This window comes from Crotalus tigris, unplaced genomic scaffold (assembly GCF_016545835.1).
Source record: "Crotalus tigris isolate CLP2741 ecotype Arizona unplaced genomic scaffold, ASM1654583v1 scf7180000017872.366306, whole genome shotgun sequence".
NCBI lineage: Eukaryota > Metazoa > Chordata > Lepidosauria > Squamata > Viperidae > Crotalus > Crotalus tigris.
In genome coordinates, this window is record NW_024096691.1 from 170,166 (window position 1) to 185,000 (window position 14,835).

Below are 14,835 nucleotides of genomic sequence, written 5' to 3' on the forward strand. Positions count from 1 at the left end.
CACTGTTTCTTCAGCTTCTTTGCATAGGCGGCACTTACTGTCTGTTGCTGTCTTCTCAATTTTGACTTTGTATGCATTTGTCCTTAAGGCTTGGTCTTGTGCAGCCAGAATTAGTCCCTCGGTCTCTTTCTTCAATTTTCCTGCTCTTAGCCATTGCCAGGTTTTATTGTTATCTGCTTTCCCAGCTATTTTTTTCATGTATTGGCCATGTAGTGCTTTGTCTTCCCATGCCTCTATTCTGTTCTTCATTTGGTCTTTCTTGTAGGCCAGTTTGGTCTCTCCAGTAGTTAGTAAGCCTTCCTGATATACTAATTTCAGTGCATCTTCATCATTGTTCTTCAGATATTCTTCCAAAGCCATTTTTTCTTCTTCAACCATCTGATGTACTTGTAGCATTCCACGCCCACCTATTTGCCTTGGTAGATAAAGTCTATCAATGTCACTGCGTGGATGAAGGGCATGATTCATTGTCATTATTTTTCTGGTCTGCCTATCCATTGCTTTTAGTTCTGCTTGAGTCCAGTCCACTATTCCAGCTGTGTACCTAATGACTGGGATTGCCCAGGTGTTGATTGCCTTTATGGTATTTCCTCCATTGAGTTTGGATTTAAGATCTTCTTCACTCTCTTGATGTATTCACCTCTAATCTTTTTCTTGACTTCAGTGTGCTTGATGTTGTCAGCTTGAAGGATACCCAAGTATTTGTAGTACTCTTCCTCATCCAGACTCTTAATGTTATTTTCGTGGGGCATCTTGATTCCTTCAGTTTTCATTATTTTTCCTTGTTTGATAGTAAGTGTGGCACATTTGTCCAAGCCAAACTCCATTACAATATCTTGGCTATATATACGGACAGTGTTGAGCAGCGATTCTATTTCAGATGATGTTTTTCCATACAGCTTCAGATCATCCATATAAAGGAGGTGGGATAGTCTGGCAGATGTTTTTGATGTTTGATAGCCATGTCCTGAGTTATTCAGTATTGTTGACAGAGGAAACAGTGCAATGACAAATAGTAATGGTGATAATGAATCTCCTTGAAATATTCCTCTCTTGATATTAACCTCTCCCAGCCTCTCACCATTGATCTGCAACTGTGTCTTCCATTGTGCCATCGATCTTTGCACAAATTTTCTGATGTTTCTACTGACTCCTGTTATTTCTAGGCACTTTATTATCCAATCATGTGGCAGAGAGTCAAATGCCTTTTTGTAGTCAATCCATGCCACATTCAGGTTGGTCTTCCTTCTCTTGCAGTTTTCCAAGATCATTTTGTCTATTAGGAGTTGATCTTTTGTTCCTCTGCTATTGGGGCGGTTTCCTTTCTGCTCAGGTGGAAAGAGATTGTTTTCAACTAGATGCTGTTGCACTGCATCAGCTACTACACCAGTTAGTAATTTGAAAGTTGTTGGTAAGCAGGTAATTGGCCTGTAGTTACCTGGTGTTGCCCCTTTTGCTGGATTTTTCATTATTAGGTAGGTTTTCCCAGTTGTTAGCCACTTTTCAATTTCTCCTCCTTGTAGTATATTGTTGAACTGTTTGGCAATGAGTGGGTGTATAACAGTTAGATGTTTCAACCAAAACCCATGCAGTTCATCTTCACCTGGTGCTGACCAATTTTTGATTTTCTTTGCTCTTTTTTCTACCATTTTTGTTGTTATTACTAGTTCTTTCATTTCAACTTCTGTTTTATTTGCATCCACCTCTTTTAACCAAGCCGCATCCTTGTTGTATTTCTTTGGGTTATCCCATATCTGCTTCCAGAACTGCACTGTTTCTTCCTTGTCAGGTACTGACTGATTCCTTGCAGTTTCTCCATTGATGGATTGGTAGAAACGTTTCTGATTGGATTGAAATTGGAGGTTCTGCCTATAGTTTGCAATTCGAGCTTCATATCTACTGATTTTCCTGGCTATAGCTGTTATTTGTTGCTTTATTATTTCCAGTGCTTCCTTGATCTTCCTTGTTTCTAAGTGGTATTTCTTGATTAGGTATTCTTTGGTCTTCTTGTTCTTCAGCTTCTTTTCTTTCATCTGTTCTAGCTTGCTTGCATGTGATCTTAACTTGCTGATCTTATTTTCTAGTCTAACCTTCCATTTTTCTGGTGCACTGTTTGTTTGTTTTTCTTCTTTGTTGATTTTGCATCCCAGGTATTCTGTTATAACTGCAGCTGTGCTGTACATTAGTTGGTTTGTTTCTTGCAGTGAATTGGTGCTTATACTTGATATTGCAGTATTTGCATCTTTTAATGCTTGTGCTAGCTGTTTCTTTGGAACAAGCTTCAATGCAGGTAGCCTTATTCTGTTGTTTTTGTGCTGTTCTAGATGCTCAGTTATTCTTTGTTTCAATTCTTTTATTTCTTTAGTTAGAGGGTTTTGTTCTTCCTGAGGTAGAGGTGCCTGGTTTCCAAATGAGAACAGTTGTATATCTCTGCTAGATTCCTTCACTGCCAACTCCCCCTGGTTTGCCTCTACATTCTGAATTACTTCTGGTAAGGCTTTGATTTCTTTGCCCTGGGTAAACCTTTGCAGTTCGTCCAATTCTGCTTCTGTGAATATTTTATTTCGTGTTATAAATCGGCGTTGATCTGCTAGTCTCTGTTCTGTTATTTCTGATTCTGGATGTTGTTCTTTCCAGAATTGTGCATTCGTTTTAGATATCCTCTTCTTGTTGGACTTGATCTGTAGTAACAGATCATTATTTCTTTGTTTTCCATCACTGTGTATCTGCGACGGGTAAACACCTTTTCTTCCAGTAGTTCTGCAGCTGCTGGCCCTGGTTGCTCAGCCAACAGTCCTGAGTCCTGTAACCCATTTTTCACCAGATATCCAGGAACTCCAATATCTAGTGCGGACCTTGTTAACCCGGGCGACGTCCGAGCCGGTATGGCATTCTGAAATTTACGTCTCACCATATTTTTTATGGGAGAGACACTCTTTGTCTGACTCCTCTGATGAGACCTGTCCAGTATGGTTGAACCTCTGGCATAGCTCTCATCTTCCTCAGAGTACACAAGCCCCACAACCACGTCAAGGTAGTGCCTCACTGGGGGTTATTATTATTATTATTATTATTATTATTATTATTATTATTATTATTATTATTATTATTATTATTATTATTATGCAGGTAGTCCTCACTTTACTACCACAATTGGGACTGGAAACTCTATTACTAAATAATGTGGTCATTAAGTGAGACCTCACATGACTGCAATTGTGATTTTACTGCTGCCTTCTCTACCAACTCCATGGGTTTCAAAATGCCTGAATCTCGTTCACATGACCACAGGGATCCTACAATGGTCATAAGTGTGGGGACCGATCAAAAAGTTACTTTTTCATCGCATCCATAACTTTGAACAATTGTGATGACTACCTGTATAATGTTTGAGTCGGGCCATTTTGTGAGCACTCTTGTTAAGTCCTCTAAAATAGGAAATCACTGCTGACCTGTTTTAAACAATCCAGAGATCCCCTTCTAGCCAGTACCAATTCAACCTCCTGGCCATCTTTGCTGTACAAACCTTCAGTCTTACTAAGATGCCTGAAGAGGTATTTAAAAATGGAATTGCAGACATCAGCCCTAGGACAGACAGTTTGAAGGGCCTGAGGTTGGAAAAAAATGTTCTTGAGGGATGTTACTATATACAAAGAAATAATTTTAGCAGTTGCATTTTGATTAGACTGCTGAAGAATACCGGGGTCAGCTGCTGTATTAATATTGTAAGTTATGTTTGCATATGCATGCAAAGTACTTGAATTGAAAAACATACTGATTTCTCCTCTTCCTTCTCCACCCAACCCCACTCCTAAACATACTGATGTATTCATGGGCTGCTGATTCAATGCATTTTCTTTCCATTCCCAATCTTGATGTCCCAATGGAAAGAAATCGGCACCATTGGAAACTAGCTGTGCAAGTAATGCAGCTAGCTTTTATGTATTCCTTTGGTCACAAAGATATTAAATAAAAGGAAAAGTTTTGTAACCGCCCAAGATATGTGGGGGGAAGAGATGGTAAGCAACCAAGGTTTGTTTCCTCTTTTTCAGATTTATTACTATGCAGATGCTCAGACAACCAGAACTATTTATCAGGATGGTTTGGAGGTGCTGCAGTTTCCTAATGATCAGATTGGTATGTGATGTTGGCATATTAAGTTTTAAACCAACTTCTTCAGCAACATTAGGTGGTAGATAATAGACTACTCTTCCCTTACTAGAGGTGTTGAACTACATCTTAAATGATCCTAAACTAGTTTGGCCATTGGAACTAGGCTTCATCTCTTTTAGAGGGAGTCCAGTTGACAGAAGTAGCAATATAACTTCACATTAAAAATTGCATGTTTCTGTACCACTCTCTTTATGGAATTCCCACCAAAATAGACCCCGAAGAATTGTGTTGACCTTGATACACATTGGGTTGATAGACGTAACATATTTTTTATATATCAACTTCCTTATTACCCTTCAATAGAGATTTCTGGAGCGGTTCACAGTAGACAGATCTGTCTGGAATAAGATTATACTAGGGAAACATAAAAAAAACTTTGTATTATCAATCTATAATGATATGCTGGTTGTATTAGAATCAGCAGAAATTTCCCCATTGTCTCCAGGAAAAGAAAAAATGTTTATAACTTAATGTTTACAATATTCTTAAACAGAAATATACTGTATATATGTGAATTATGGCACTATGGAAAAAACTGGCATTTCTGTGAGGTGGCACATTGTTTCTTTTATTTGAAGTAATGATTATTATGCACATTGTCACAATTGCAAAGTAAGATATAGTATCTTTCTTGAACCTTTCTTGATTTAAAAGAGGGAACTTCTTTTGATGTCTCATGTTAATAGTTAGGCAACCTCGTGTGTTAGCCTTACAGTTGGAGGGAACAATTTAAAAAGTGATTATGAAATAATATTAAGATGTATTTTTTTTCCTAATGGAGAACTGCATCTTGTCCATTGGGATACATGCATTATCTATAACAGCTTGCTGCTATATTACAACATTGATTATTTGTGCATATTCTACTTACCTGTTTTCTGTTTGGAAAACGATATATGTAAACAATTTCCCCTTAATTAGGGAACTGAGGCCTTAGCCGATTTAGAATTCAAATGAGCCACCATTTCTGTATGGGAAATTTGTTGTAGCCTGCTGTTGTTAGATCACTATATATAATGGCTCCCTGTGTGTATTTTTATCCATGATACGTTCATACTGGGCAATTTGGTTTACAAGGAATATTGAATGATGCCCTTGTTAACAGAAAAGTATCATCCTGATGGTACTGAAGAGATCATCTTTCCGAACCAGACAGTGAAACGACGCTATGGTGGAGGTTTTGAGGAAACCATTTTCCCAGATGGCACAGTGGTTAAAGTAGAAACGTAAGTAGAGAGATATAGACTGGATACAGAAGACAATGGTACTGACCTAGTCAACACATCAGCTTTATTTGTCAGGAGCTATTAAAGTAGAGCAGATCTTTAGTAGCCTTTTCTGCTGCAATATGTGTCCTGACTAGACCAGAATATAGATAGTCCTCAACCTATGACCGTAACTGGGCCTCCCCCTCAATTGCAGTCATGAAGCAGGTCACCGCATAACCAGACCCAATTTTATAACTTTTTTTGTGGTGGTTGAGAAATGAATGTGGACATTGGTAAGCAAACCCATTGTTGGTTATGGGGCATTTTTTGCTGGAAATCGGAAGTAAATGCTGGTTTCTGGCAAAAACGTTATAAATCACGGTCACGTGATCACCGGGTGCTGCAAATGGCTGTAAATCCGGGCTGGTTGCTGAGCACCCAAAATGCAGTCACATGACCTCAGAGAGATGATGTCAGAATTTTGAAACAATGTCATAAGTAGTGTTGGGGGGAGGATCTGGTGTAACTTCAAACAGTCATTAAGCGACCGGTCATAAATTGAAACTACATATAAGCCATTCTTGATTTTAAGCTAGGCAGAACCTGTGCTTCATTCCTGTTACACTTTTTCTGAGGAACCCTAGCTAATCCCTGTTAAATAAAGTATCTTTGTCTGATAGCCAACTGGATTACTGGCTGGCTTACTAAACTTACAAAAGATGCTTATTCCTGGGGTCAGGAATTCCTTGTCTTTAGACTGGGTAAGTGCTTTGACTCTAAGTCTGTTGAAGCCAGAGATATTTTTTTTTTAATTCTTTACAGAAATGGAGAGAAAACCATCTACTTTCGTAACGGGCAAAAGGAGATCCAAGCTTCTGGGTCAAAAAGAAGAGAGTATCCTGATGGTACTGTAAAGACTGTGTATGCTAATGGACAATGGGAAACCAAGAATGTTCCTGAACAGGTTCAGATCCAGAATGACAAGGAAGTACTTATTCTAGATGAGTGAAGCATTCCCCTAAATTGGAGGTGGGGAACTGTGGCCTTTTTATGACTTGTGGACTTCAACTCCCAGAATTCCTGAGCCAGCCATGCTCACAAGTCCACAAGTCACAAAAGGGCCATAGTTCCCCATCCCTGCCCTAAATGGTGGCCTTACAACCCTCCTATTTGCAGTGTTTCCAGATCAGTGTTAAAATTCAAAATGTAAACAAATATAAACAATACAAATAGGGTACAGCTTGCTACAAATTAATGTAAACAGTGACATAATCAGCATTTTTTTTTAAAAAAACCCCAAGCTACAGAAATGTTCAATATGAATTTATTTTTGAAAGAGTGGTGGAAAGAATGGTCGTCCCCATCTGCCTGAAGTGGAAAGGAACGCCTTCCACCTCTTTGAATTCTGGAATCATGGCGAAAGCCTGCAAACCCTTTTGTTTGAGCAGTGAGGAGATGTGATGAAGAATCAAGAACCGCTATAACTCTAAAATATGGTGTATTCTAAATAGTCTGTTGCAGCTACCACTAGCAAGTGGAATACATTATATCAAAATTATGACACATATATACTAACATCATCAGACACAGTTGTATCCTAAGGTCTGATGGAAATACATAAGCCATAGTATTTGGGTGATGGTGTTGCAAATCTTTTATCATTTGCCCCACTCCTGTCTGGATCCTGAGGAAGATGTTTTTCTTTTTAACATAAACTATTTTTCTAAAATATTACCACTTCTGAACTGATCAGGATTACCTCCCCAGGATCTGAGTTTTGAGAATTATGTGATTAGCCAAGCCATTATTTGTTAAGGCAGGGTTTGTTGAATTGATCATAACTGACTGGATTTCACAACATGCCAAGCCATAAACAGTGGTTTACAAATCACAATGAGATCAAGCTAAAATTCATACTGGCCAGAACATACATCTTTCAGCCAGGGAGGGTGGGCCAATGACTCTTAAAACCTGTGAAAAGGCAGCAGTAAGAATACATATTTCTGGAGCTAGAAGGGCTAGTAATAGTAATAGTAGTAAGTAGCTGCCAAATGAAAAAGCTGTGTGTATGGAACAGGAAGGCAAAGGTCATCCTTGAGTTACAACCATTTGTTTAGCCACCTTTCGAAGGTGAATGGCACTGAAAAAAGTGAGTTACAACCAGTCCTTGCACTTACGACTGTCATAGGATCCCGACAGTCATGTGATCAAAATTTGGGTGTTTGCAGCAGCATCTTAGGATCTTGCCATTTGCAACGTTCCCAGCCAGCTTCCGATAAGCAAAGTCAATGGAGGCAGTTGAACTCACCTAATAACTGCATGATTCACTTAACACTTGCAGTGATTCACTTAATTGTGGCAAAAAATATTGTATATCAGGCACAACTGAGATGAACAACTGCCTTGCCTACCAATGGAAATTCTGTCTCAGTGATGTCATATGTCTATCTATAGCTTTTACCCTCCTCCCTTTCCAAAAGGGAGTGGCTGAGTTGGTAAAATTCTCTTCAGGAAATTATATAGTATAATGGAGCTCTCTAGAAATCTACAAGTAAATAGGACTCCAATGAAGTTTTAATGTTATGAATTCTCATTTTATACTCAGCTTGTAAGTGCCATATGTGAAAATAAACTCTATGTTACAGAAATGCCATAAATGCTCCAGTGAAATTAAATCTAGATAAACATTTGCATCCAGATAGATTTCACTCTTCAGGGGTGCATATCCATATTTTTCCAGCTGTGTAAAGAAATTCAGGTACTAAGTTGTGTACTTTTCAGGAGTTCTGTGTCCGACTCTCCCTGTCACTCAACTGTCTTTTTATTTGTTTGTTTCCCTGGGATACATTTTTTTCCAAACTGGTGATTTTTAGAACTGTTGGAGTATAATGTGTATTACCTCTGCTTGCATGGCTAAGACTCTGTGGTCTGTAATCCAACTCATACAGACAGTGCTGAGTTGGGGAAAGCTCATCTGATGTCACATCTTGTGTTTGGATCCTGGGTGGGTCCTTCAATGACAGGATGAATATGTAGATGAGTATGTCTATGTTAGACCACAGAAAAGACTTCTATAGTTTTGACATGTTCAAGGGAAACAGACTATTTGACCTTCTGCTTTCACTTTTGTAATTTTGATGCTAAACTTGAATACAAATTGAAAGTGGCCAAAAAGTCTTTTTAAAATTAAACAATGATATATTAGTACAACCGGTACATTACTTGTTTGTACTGTTTACTGATTCAAATGCCATAAACTGAATGACCTGCTTAATATTTTATCTCTTTCGTTCCCATTATTTGTATAAATATAATATTTTGAAGGAGATCATTGCAAATTTTCCAACATTTGCACTTATATTGAGAAGAGAATTATTTCAAAGGAAGAGAAAGAAAGAAAATTTGAAAGTGTATAGGAGAGACTTCCAAAATTTCCTGCCTGCTAGATGTGTTAGATTCTACTAATTTTATTGTTTAAGAAATATAGGCCTTAGTCTGGCACATTTGGTAGGCACCAGGTTGAGGAAGTCTAGTATAGAAATGGCACACATTATATTTTTGTCATCAATTTTCAAGCTCTTTCATAAAAAAGAGTATAGAATTGCTCAAACCATTTGTCTACTGGTTAACTAAAGCTTTATTTAATTTTTGATGTTCTGGTTGTAATTCTTTACTTATTAACTTATGGATTTCCTGTATTACACTTTTGACATTCATCCCATTCTTAGATGCTTCAAGTGCTGCATCGTTGAAAGGAAATATAAGGATAAAATCACCTACACGAGGGAATGGCCGTCGGTCTTTATCTGAGAGAAAATAAGGAGGAATAGTTGGCTTGTGGGTGTAGAACTCTAGTGAGTTAAACCAATGTGTGGACTGCACAGACTCACATAGCGAATGACTAGTTCTTAACATCAGTCTGCTTTTCGATAATGGCTTCGATTGGATAGGTGTTTGGGGCATGTGCATCTTTTCACGCAATTGTGAAGTCAAAGTTTTCCGAGGGTATGCACTAGCTGTTCTGCCATACGTGGGTGTTCTTTTATTGATCTGCAAACGTGATGGAGAAGGGGAAGTTGTTGCTGATTTGGTTCCTTTCCCACAAGCCAGGAAATCCAGTGGGACCTCTGACTGAGTGGTCAGCAAATATTGTGACTGGCTGAAGCACGAAAGCCTCCGATTGGCCCCTCTGCTTTTTCTTAAAGTATCAGCTTCCTTGTAGTTCAGCAAGTCAACAATGTCATGGAGCAGTTTCCTTTTGACAGTGACATCACTGGCACAGTCTAAGCGCAGACCTGGGCTGTGGTTTACTTCGAGAAGCCAGGGTTTCATTTTCTCATCAACCAATATGTCAAACCCAAAGAGTTCAAAGCAGTTGGACGTAAATGGTACTGAAGTGGTGATGGCCAACAAAGTTAGAATGACTATATGGTTGATTCTTTTCCACAGGAGCAGGTCATCAACACTGCAGCTCCGTAAATAGGCCCGAAATTTGCTAAAAGTCCATTTGCAACCAGAGCCAATGACTTCTTTGTCCTTTCTATATGATGGCCCAAACTTATTGATGCTTGTGTTTGTCAGGTGAGCGTAAATATTGTCAAGGGATGTCAGGTCAAACTTCTCTGTTGCAAACCTCACCAGTCCTTCTTCATATATATAAATTGTAAGGGGATAAAAGCTTGTAACACAAACATAAATACGGAGGTCCCATTTGTATCCGGAAATAAGCAAAGGGTTACTGATATATTTTTGCACAATTACCATGCAGTCATAAACAAAATCCTTAATGTCTTGAAAAATGAGAATGCCTCTCCCGCGAGACCTATCAACTGGTTTGCAGATCCAGTAACTCAGCTTTTTTCCTGGTATTTGCCTCTCCTTGGAGTACTCAGTTATAAATTTTATATAGTCATTGGGCATGATGAAGGCCACTGGACTGAACTCATAAAGGGTGGTTCCATAAATTCCCTTCATGCGTTTCAGATGTCTTGCCAAATAATCTTTCCGAGTGATTCTGATGGTTTCTGGATGGTGATTGAGCCTCTGCCATGGTTTGATGCTCTGGTGTTCTGTCATCCGGAAAGGGCAATTCCTCCAATACAAGTTCCAGTCTTCATTATCTTGTTCATTCTCATCATATTCAATCCAACCACGTTCCAATAAAATTTCACGAACTAATGAAGGTACACTATCATGGAGCCGGAATACGAGTGGCCTGGTGATGCCTCCAAGCTCAACTCTTTTTGCTGTTGTGGAACTCTTACTTCCTACAAAATTAATAGGGGCACATAGTAGGACAGAAACAATCCATTCAATTGATTTGAATTATGATATCACGAAAAAAATGCATTGCTATCTTATATTTTCTAGGCCAAGGGTCTGCCATCTTGGCAACCTTAGGTCTTGTGGACTTCAACTCCCAGAATTCCTCAGCTAGCCATGAGGAATCTTGAAATTGCCAAGTTTGGAGCAAAAAACCTGCATGTTCTATAAACTAATCTCAGAATAAGTTTTTTCAATCCAGATAGTATAAAAATAACCTATGTCTTCAAAATTAAGTGAAAATATAGGAAACAATTTGACCATCTTCTTTGGGAATAAGGACTCTGAAACCAGAACAAATCATGAGCAATCTACATTCACTTTTTGTTCTTAAACTCTGATTTTTTTCCCCATCCTAACTGGCTTTAATTGGATAATTGAAATATGAGACATATTTATAAACCAGGTCCTTTGTTTGGATTCCTTTCCTAGCTGTCTGCCAAAAAGAAGTCCAAATTTCTTACTGTTGCTACAATGTAAGAACTCTATTAATTAAAATCAGAAGAATATCTTGTTTAACATTCTGACTCAATATAGTCAGCCAAATGCCTACAAACAGGACGTGTAGTCAGTAAGGCCATTTTGTTAATTTTCCCCTGGGGCTAGTATTAAGAGGCCTGCTGCTCCTAATCTTGTTAAGTATCATATGCCTATCATGACCAGCAGCCGTGAATAATAACAACAATGACTTTTGATTTAAGAGTCTGAATCATAAGCTATACTCATCTTCATCAAGTTTGCAATTCCTTACTTCACACTGATATACAGGTAGTCCTCACTTAATGACCACAATTGGGATTGACAATTCCTTTGCTAAGCAACTTGATTGTTAAATGAGACATCACATGACTGTAATTTTGATTTTACTGCCAGCTTCTCCATTGACTTTGTCTATGGAGACTCTCAGACATTCAGGTCATAGTTATTCCAAAGGTGCTTTTTCACAAGGCAACTAGATTTTCTTGTTTTTCTTTGAAGACATTTTGCTTCTCATCCAAGAAGCTTCTTCAGTTCTGACTGGATGCTGGGGAATGGAAGGATTTATACTCCTTGCAGACAGCTGGTCATTTGCATTCTTTTAGAAAGTCCTTGAGGCTGGAGGTTTATTTGTATCGTCAGAGTCATCTAGGTCAGTGGTGGCGAACTTATGACACGGGTGCCAGAGGCAGCACTCAGAGCCCTCTCTTTGGGCACAGGCGCTATTGCCCCAGTCCTAGGCCTTCAGCTGGGTTTTATAAAACCTTTTTGCTTTAGGCCTCCACCGCCGTGTACAAAAAAAAAATCAGTCAATTTCAACTTCTCGCGGGGAAAAAAAAGATCTTGCAGAGTTGGAATTGATTGATTGAACTTTTTAGTCCCACCCAGTCTGCCGTTTCCACCGCAGCCACGCCCAGCCAATGGGCCACGCCCAGCCAATGGGCCATGCTCAGCCAATGGGCCACACCCACCCGGCAGCTGACAATGCATAAGTGGGTTTTGGGTTGTAGTTTGGGCACTCAGTCTCTAAAAGGTTCGCCATCACTGACCTAGGTAGTACAAATGGGTGTGGAGACTTCTTGGAACTGCTGAAAGGACTGTGTTGTAGACTGGAGATAGGTGATGTTGTATCCCTTCCCTCTGTTGAGAGAGAGTCAAAATTGAACAGCTCTCTCTCAAGGGGGGGGGGAGAACATCATCTATCTCCTGTTTACAACACAGTCCTTTCAGCAGTTACAAGAAGGCTCCATACCAATTTGCACTACTCAGGTGACCCTGATGACACAAATAAACCTCCAGGTGGCCTCAATGACTCTCTAAAAGAATGCAAATGACCAGCTGTCTGCAAGGAGTAATTCATTAAAAGGAGTACTTTTTGCCATATTTTCTCAGCCTTGTGTCCTACAGATATGTTTGGCTCCAATGTTCATAATTCCCAGCCATACTTATTGGAATTTGGGGGTCAGCTACATTGAGAACTAAAGTTTGTCTGGACATGAATGTTAAACATGTCAATAACTAAGCAAACCAAGTCCCTCTTGGTAACATATGCAAAGCCAAGTGAAAAGCAGATAGAAGAAACCCAGAATTTAAACTACAGAGAATGTGGTTTCTTCTGTTGACAGAAAGCAGCAAGTTGGGTAAAATGGCTTCATCTTGGCTAATCTGGCTAATACCTTACCAGTTTTTTTGCTGAGTTCAAGTTCAAGTCTGCTAGTTATGGAAGCCCAATACAACCAGAAGGGACCAAGATAGGGATGATTTATTTTTATCTATTGCTATAATTTATCCTTGATTTAAACTGTTATTTGAGTAACAACAGTTACATCCAATGATATTATCTGACATGTCTAGTTTGCTCTGAGACTATAGCTGTATTATACAGTGAAACAAATATTCTATTATTAAACTATTTCAGTAGTATTCCTGGTTGTCAAAGTACAGGCAGCAGCCTATTATAGGTTATCCAACAGCAAAACAAACATCTACCAGATTTTATGTTTGCTCTTGAAATCCTCATGGTTTAAAGTGCTTGCAACTGATCCTTGCATATTTAGTTACATCACATTTTTGTTCAGCTGAGTTCATATTTTTAAGAATTCCTATGTAAGCTTAGAATTGGAAGTTTAGGATAACTTGTCAGCAGGCTGGTATCTTTCAGTCATATCTGCCAGAGCTATGTTAGAGCAAGATGCTCTACTCAACTAAAATAAATCCATTTATATGCATAGTATCTAGGCAAGTTTTCTTGGTACTAGGTAGACCTTGTTTAGCAACCATTCGTTCAGCAATCGTTTTGAAGTTTACAACAGTGCTGAATAAGGAGACTTCTGGCCAGTCCTCAAGGTTGCAGCAGCATCACAGCCATTACAAAATTCACAGCATCCTGCAATCATGGGATCACCATTTGTGACTTTCACTGCTGACTTCCAACAGCAAAATCAATGGGGAAGACAGCAAGAATCTGCAAATGGCAACCACATGATATTTTGCCTAACCACACATATGATTCGCCTAACAACCATAATGAGCTGCAGGGTCCTCCCACTTTATGACCATGCTGCTTAACAATAGATTTGCTGATCTCAGTTACTGTTGTTAACTGAGGACTACCTGCCCAGCTACATAAGACACAAAATAGATGCTCTGTCTAAAGGCAGAACTTGTGTGCGTGTGTTTTGCATTCTACAAGTAAGATCAAATGGTATAGCTTGGGCTATCATTTATTTGATGGGGATAGGTGATTATTGGAATACAATCCCCCATTTTCCTTGACTGCTGGTCATTCTGAAAGAGACCTGAGATCAATAACATCTGAGAGTTACATATTCCATCTCTCCATGCTTAGATGTGTGAAAGAAATGGGGGGATACGGGGAGGGGGGAGACATTACTGTAGATGCAATGAGGAAGAGCTGCAGAGGAATTGTGTCAACCATTTTAGATACCCTGGATAGACTCATCTATCTGTCTGTCTGTCTGTCTGTCTGTCTGTCTGTCTGTCTATCAATAATAATAATAATAATAATAATAATAATAATAATAATAATAATATCCATCCATCCATCCATCCATCTTGTTCTAGGAGGCTTCACCTGAGTTCTACCAGCACAAGAAGAAATGATGAAATAATATTATTTCAAGTATAGCCAACTGACAGGATATGCATTGGGAAGCCTAGCAGGCTTTTCTCCTTAATTGTAATTGTGTATTAGCTTGAGAAGATTTCAGCAGATGTGCTTGTGAAGGACACAAATGAAATGTTAAAACTAAATAAATCAAAAGTACCTTTCCTTGGGCTTCTTGGTTCAGCAGGATTTTCAGTACTGTAAATAGGTAAAAGTAAATGATTATCTGTCAGTATCTGACAGTAAAAAAAATGTGTAAAATATTCAAATCAGCCTAATAAATGGGAATGACCTGGCACCTTATGGGGCTGAAAGAGCTTTATATCTAGTAGGTTTATGATCACTGATGACTTCAACACATCTGGATTTGGTTGTTCCCCACCATTTCTAGGTATCTCTTTCTAATCACAAAGGGACCCAAAATGACGAAACATATACTGTGATATCATGACCCATGCTCCATCATTTAGGGCGGAGGAACTGCTCATTCTGGATTTAGCTCAATTTTTTTTTTCCAAAGATGGAATA

At 38.9% G+C, this 14,835-nt stretch overlaps 2 protein-coding genes across 10 annotated transcripts in view; one reads left to right on the plus strand and one right to left on the minus strand.

Moving 5' to 3' along the window:
- The window catches only part of LOC120308143 (centromere protein J-like), a 38,016-nt gene extending 28,983 nt beyond the window's left edge, over positions 1-9,033 (plus strand). For all 8 annotated transcript variants that reach the window (XM_039343774.1, XM_039343773.1, XM_039343770.1 and 5 more), the window contains 3 exons: positions 4,053-4,137; positions 5,279-5,399; positions 6,204-9,033. In XM_039343774.1, the coding sequence (XP_039199708.1) occupies positions 4,053-4,137; positions 5,279-5,399; positions 6,204-6,390 (393 nt within the window). In that variant the 3' untranslated portion in view covers positions 6,391-9,033. The remainder of the gene's footprint in view (positions 1-4,052; positions 4,138-5,278; positions 5,400-6,203) is intronic.
- The window catches only part of TTLL2 (tubulin tyrosine ligase like 2), a 14,391-nt gene continuing 5,953 nt past the window's right edge, over positions 6,398-14,835 (minus strand). For both annotated transcript variants that reach the window (XM_039343784.1, XM_039343785.1), the window contains 2 exons: positions 14,468-14,505; positions 6,398-10,648 (listed from right to left, as the gene is read on the minus strand). In XM_039343784.1, the coding sequence (XP_039199718.1) occupies positions 9,000-10,648; positions 14,468-14,505 (1,687 nt within the window). In that variant the 3' untranslated portion in view covers positions 6,398-8,999. The remainder of the gene's footprint in view (positions 10,649-14,467; positions 14,506-14,835) is intronic.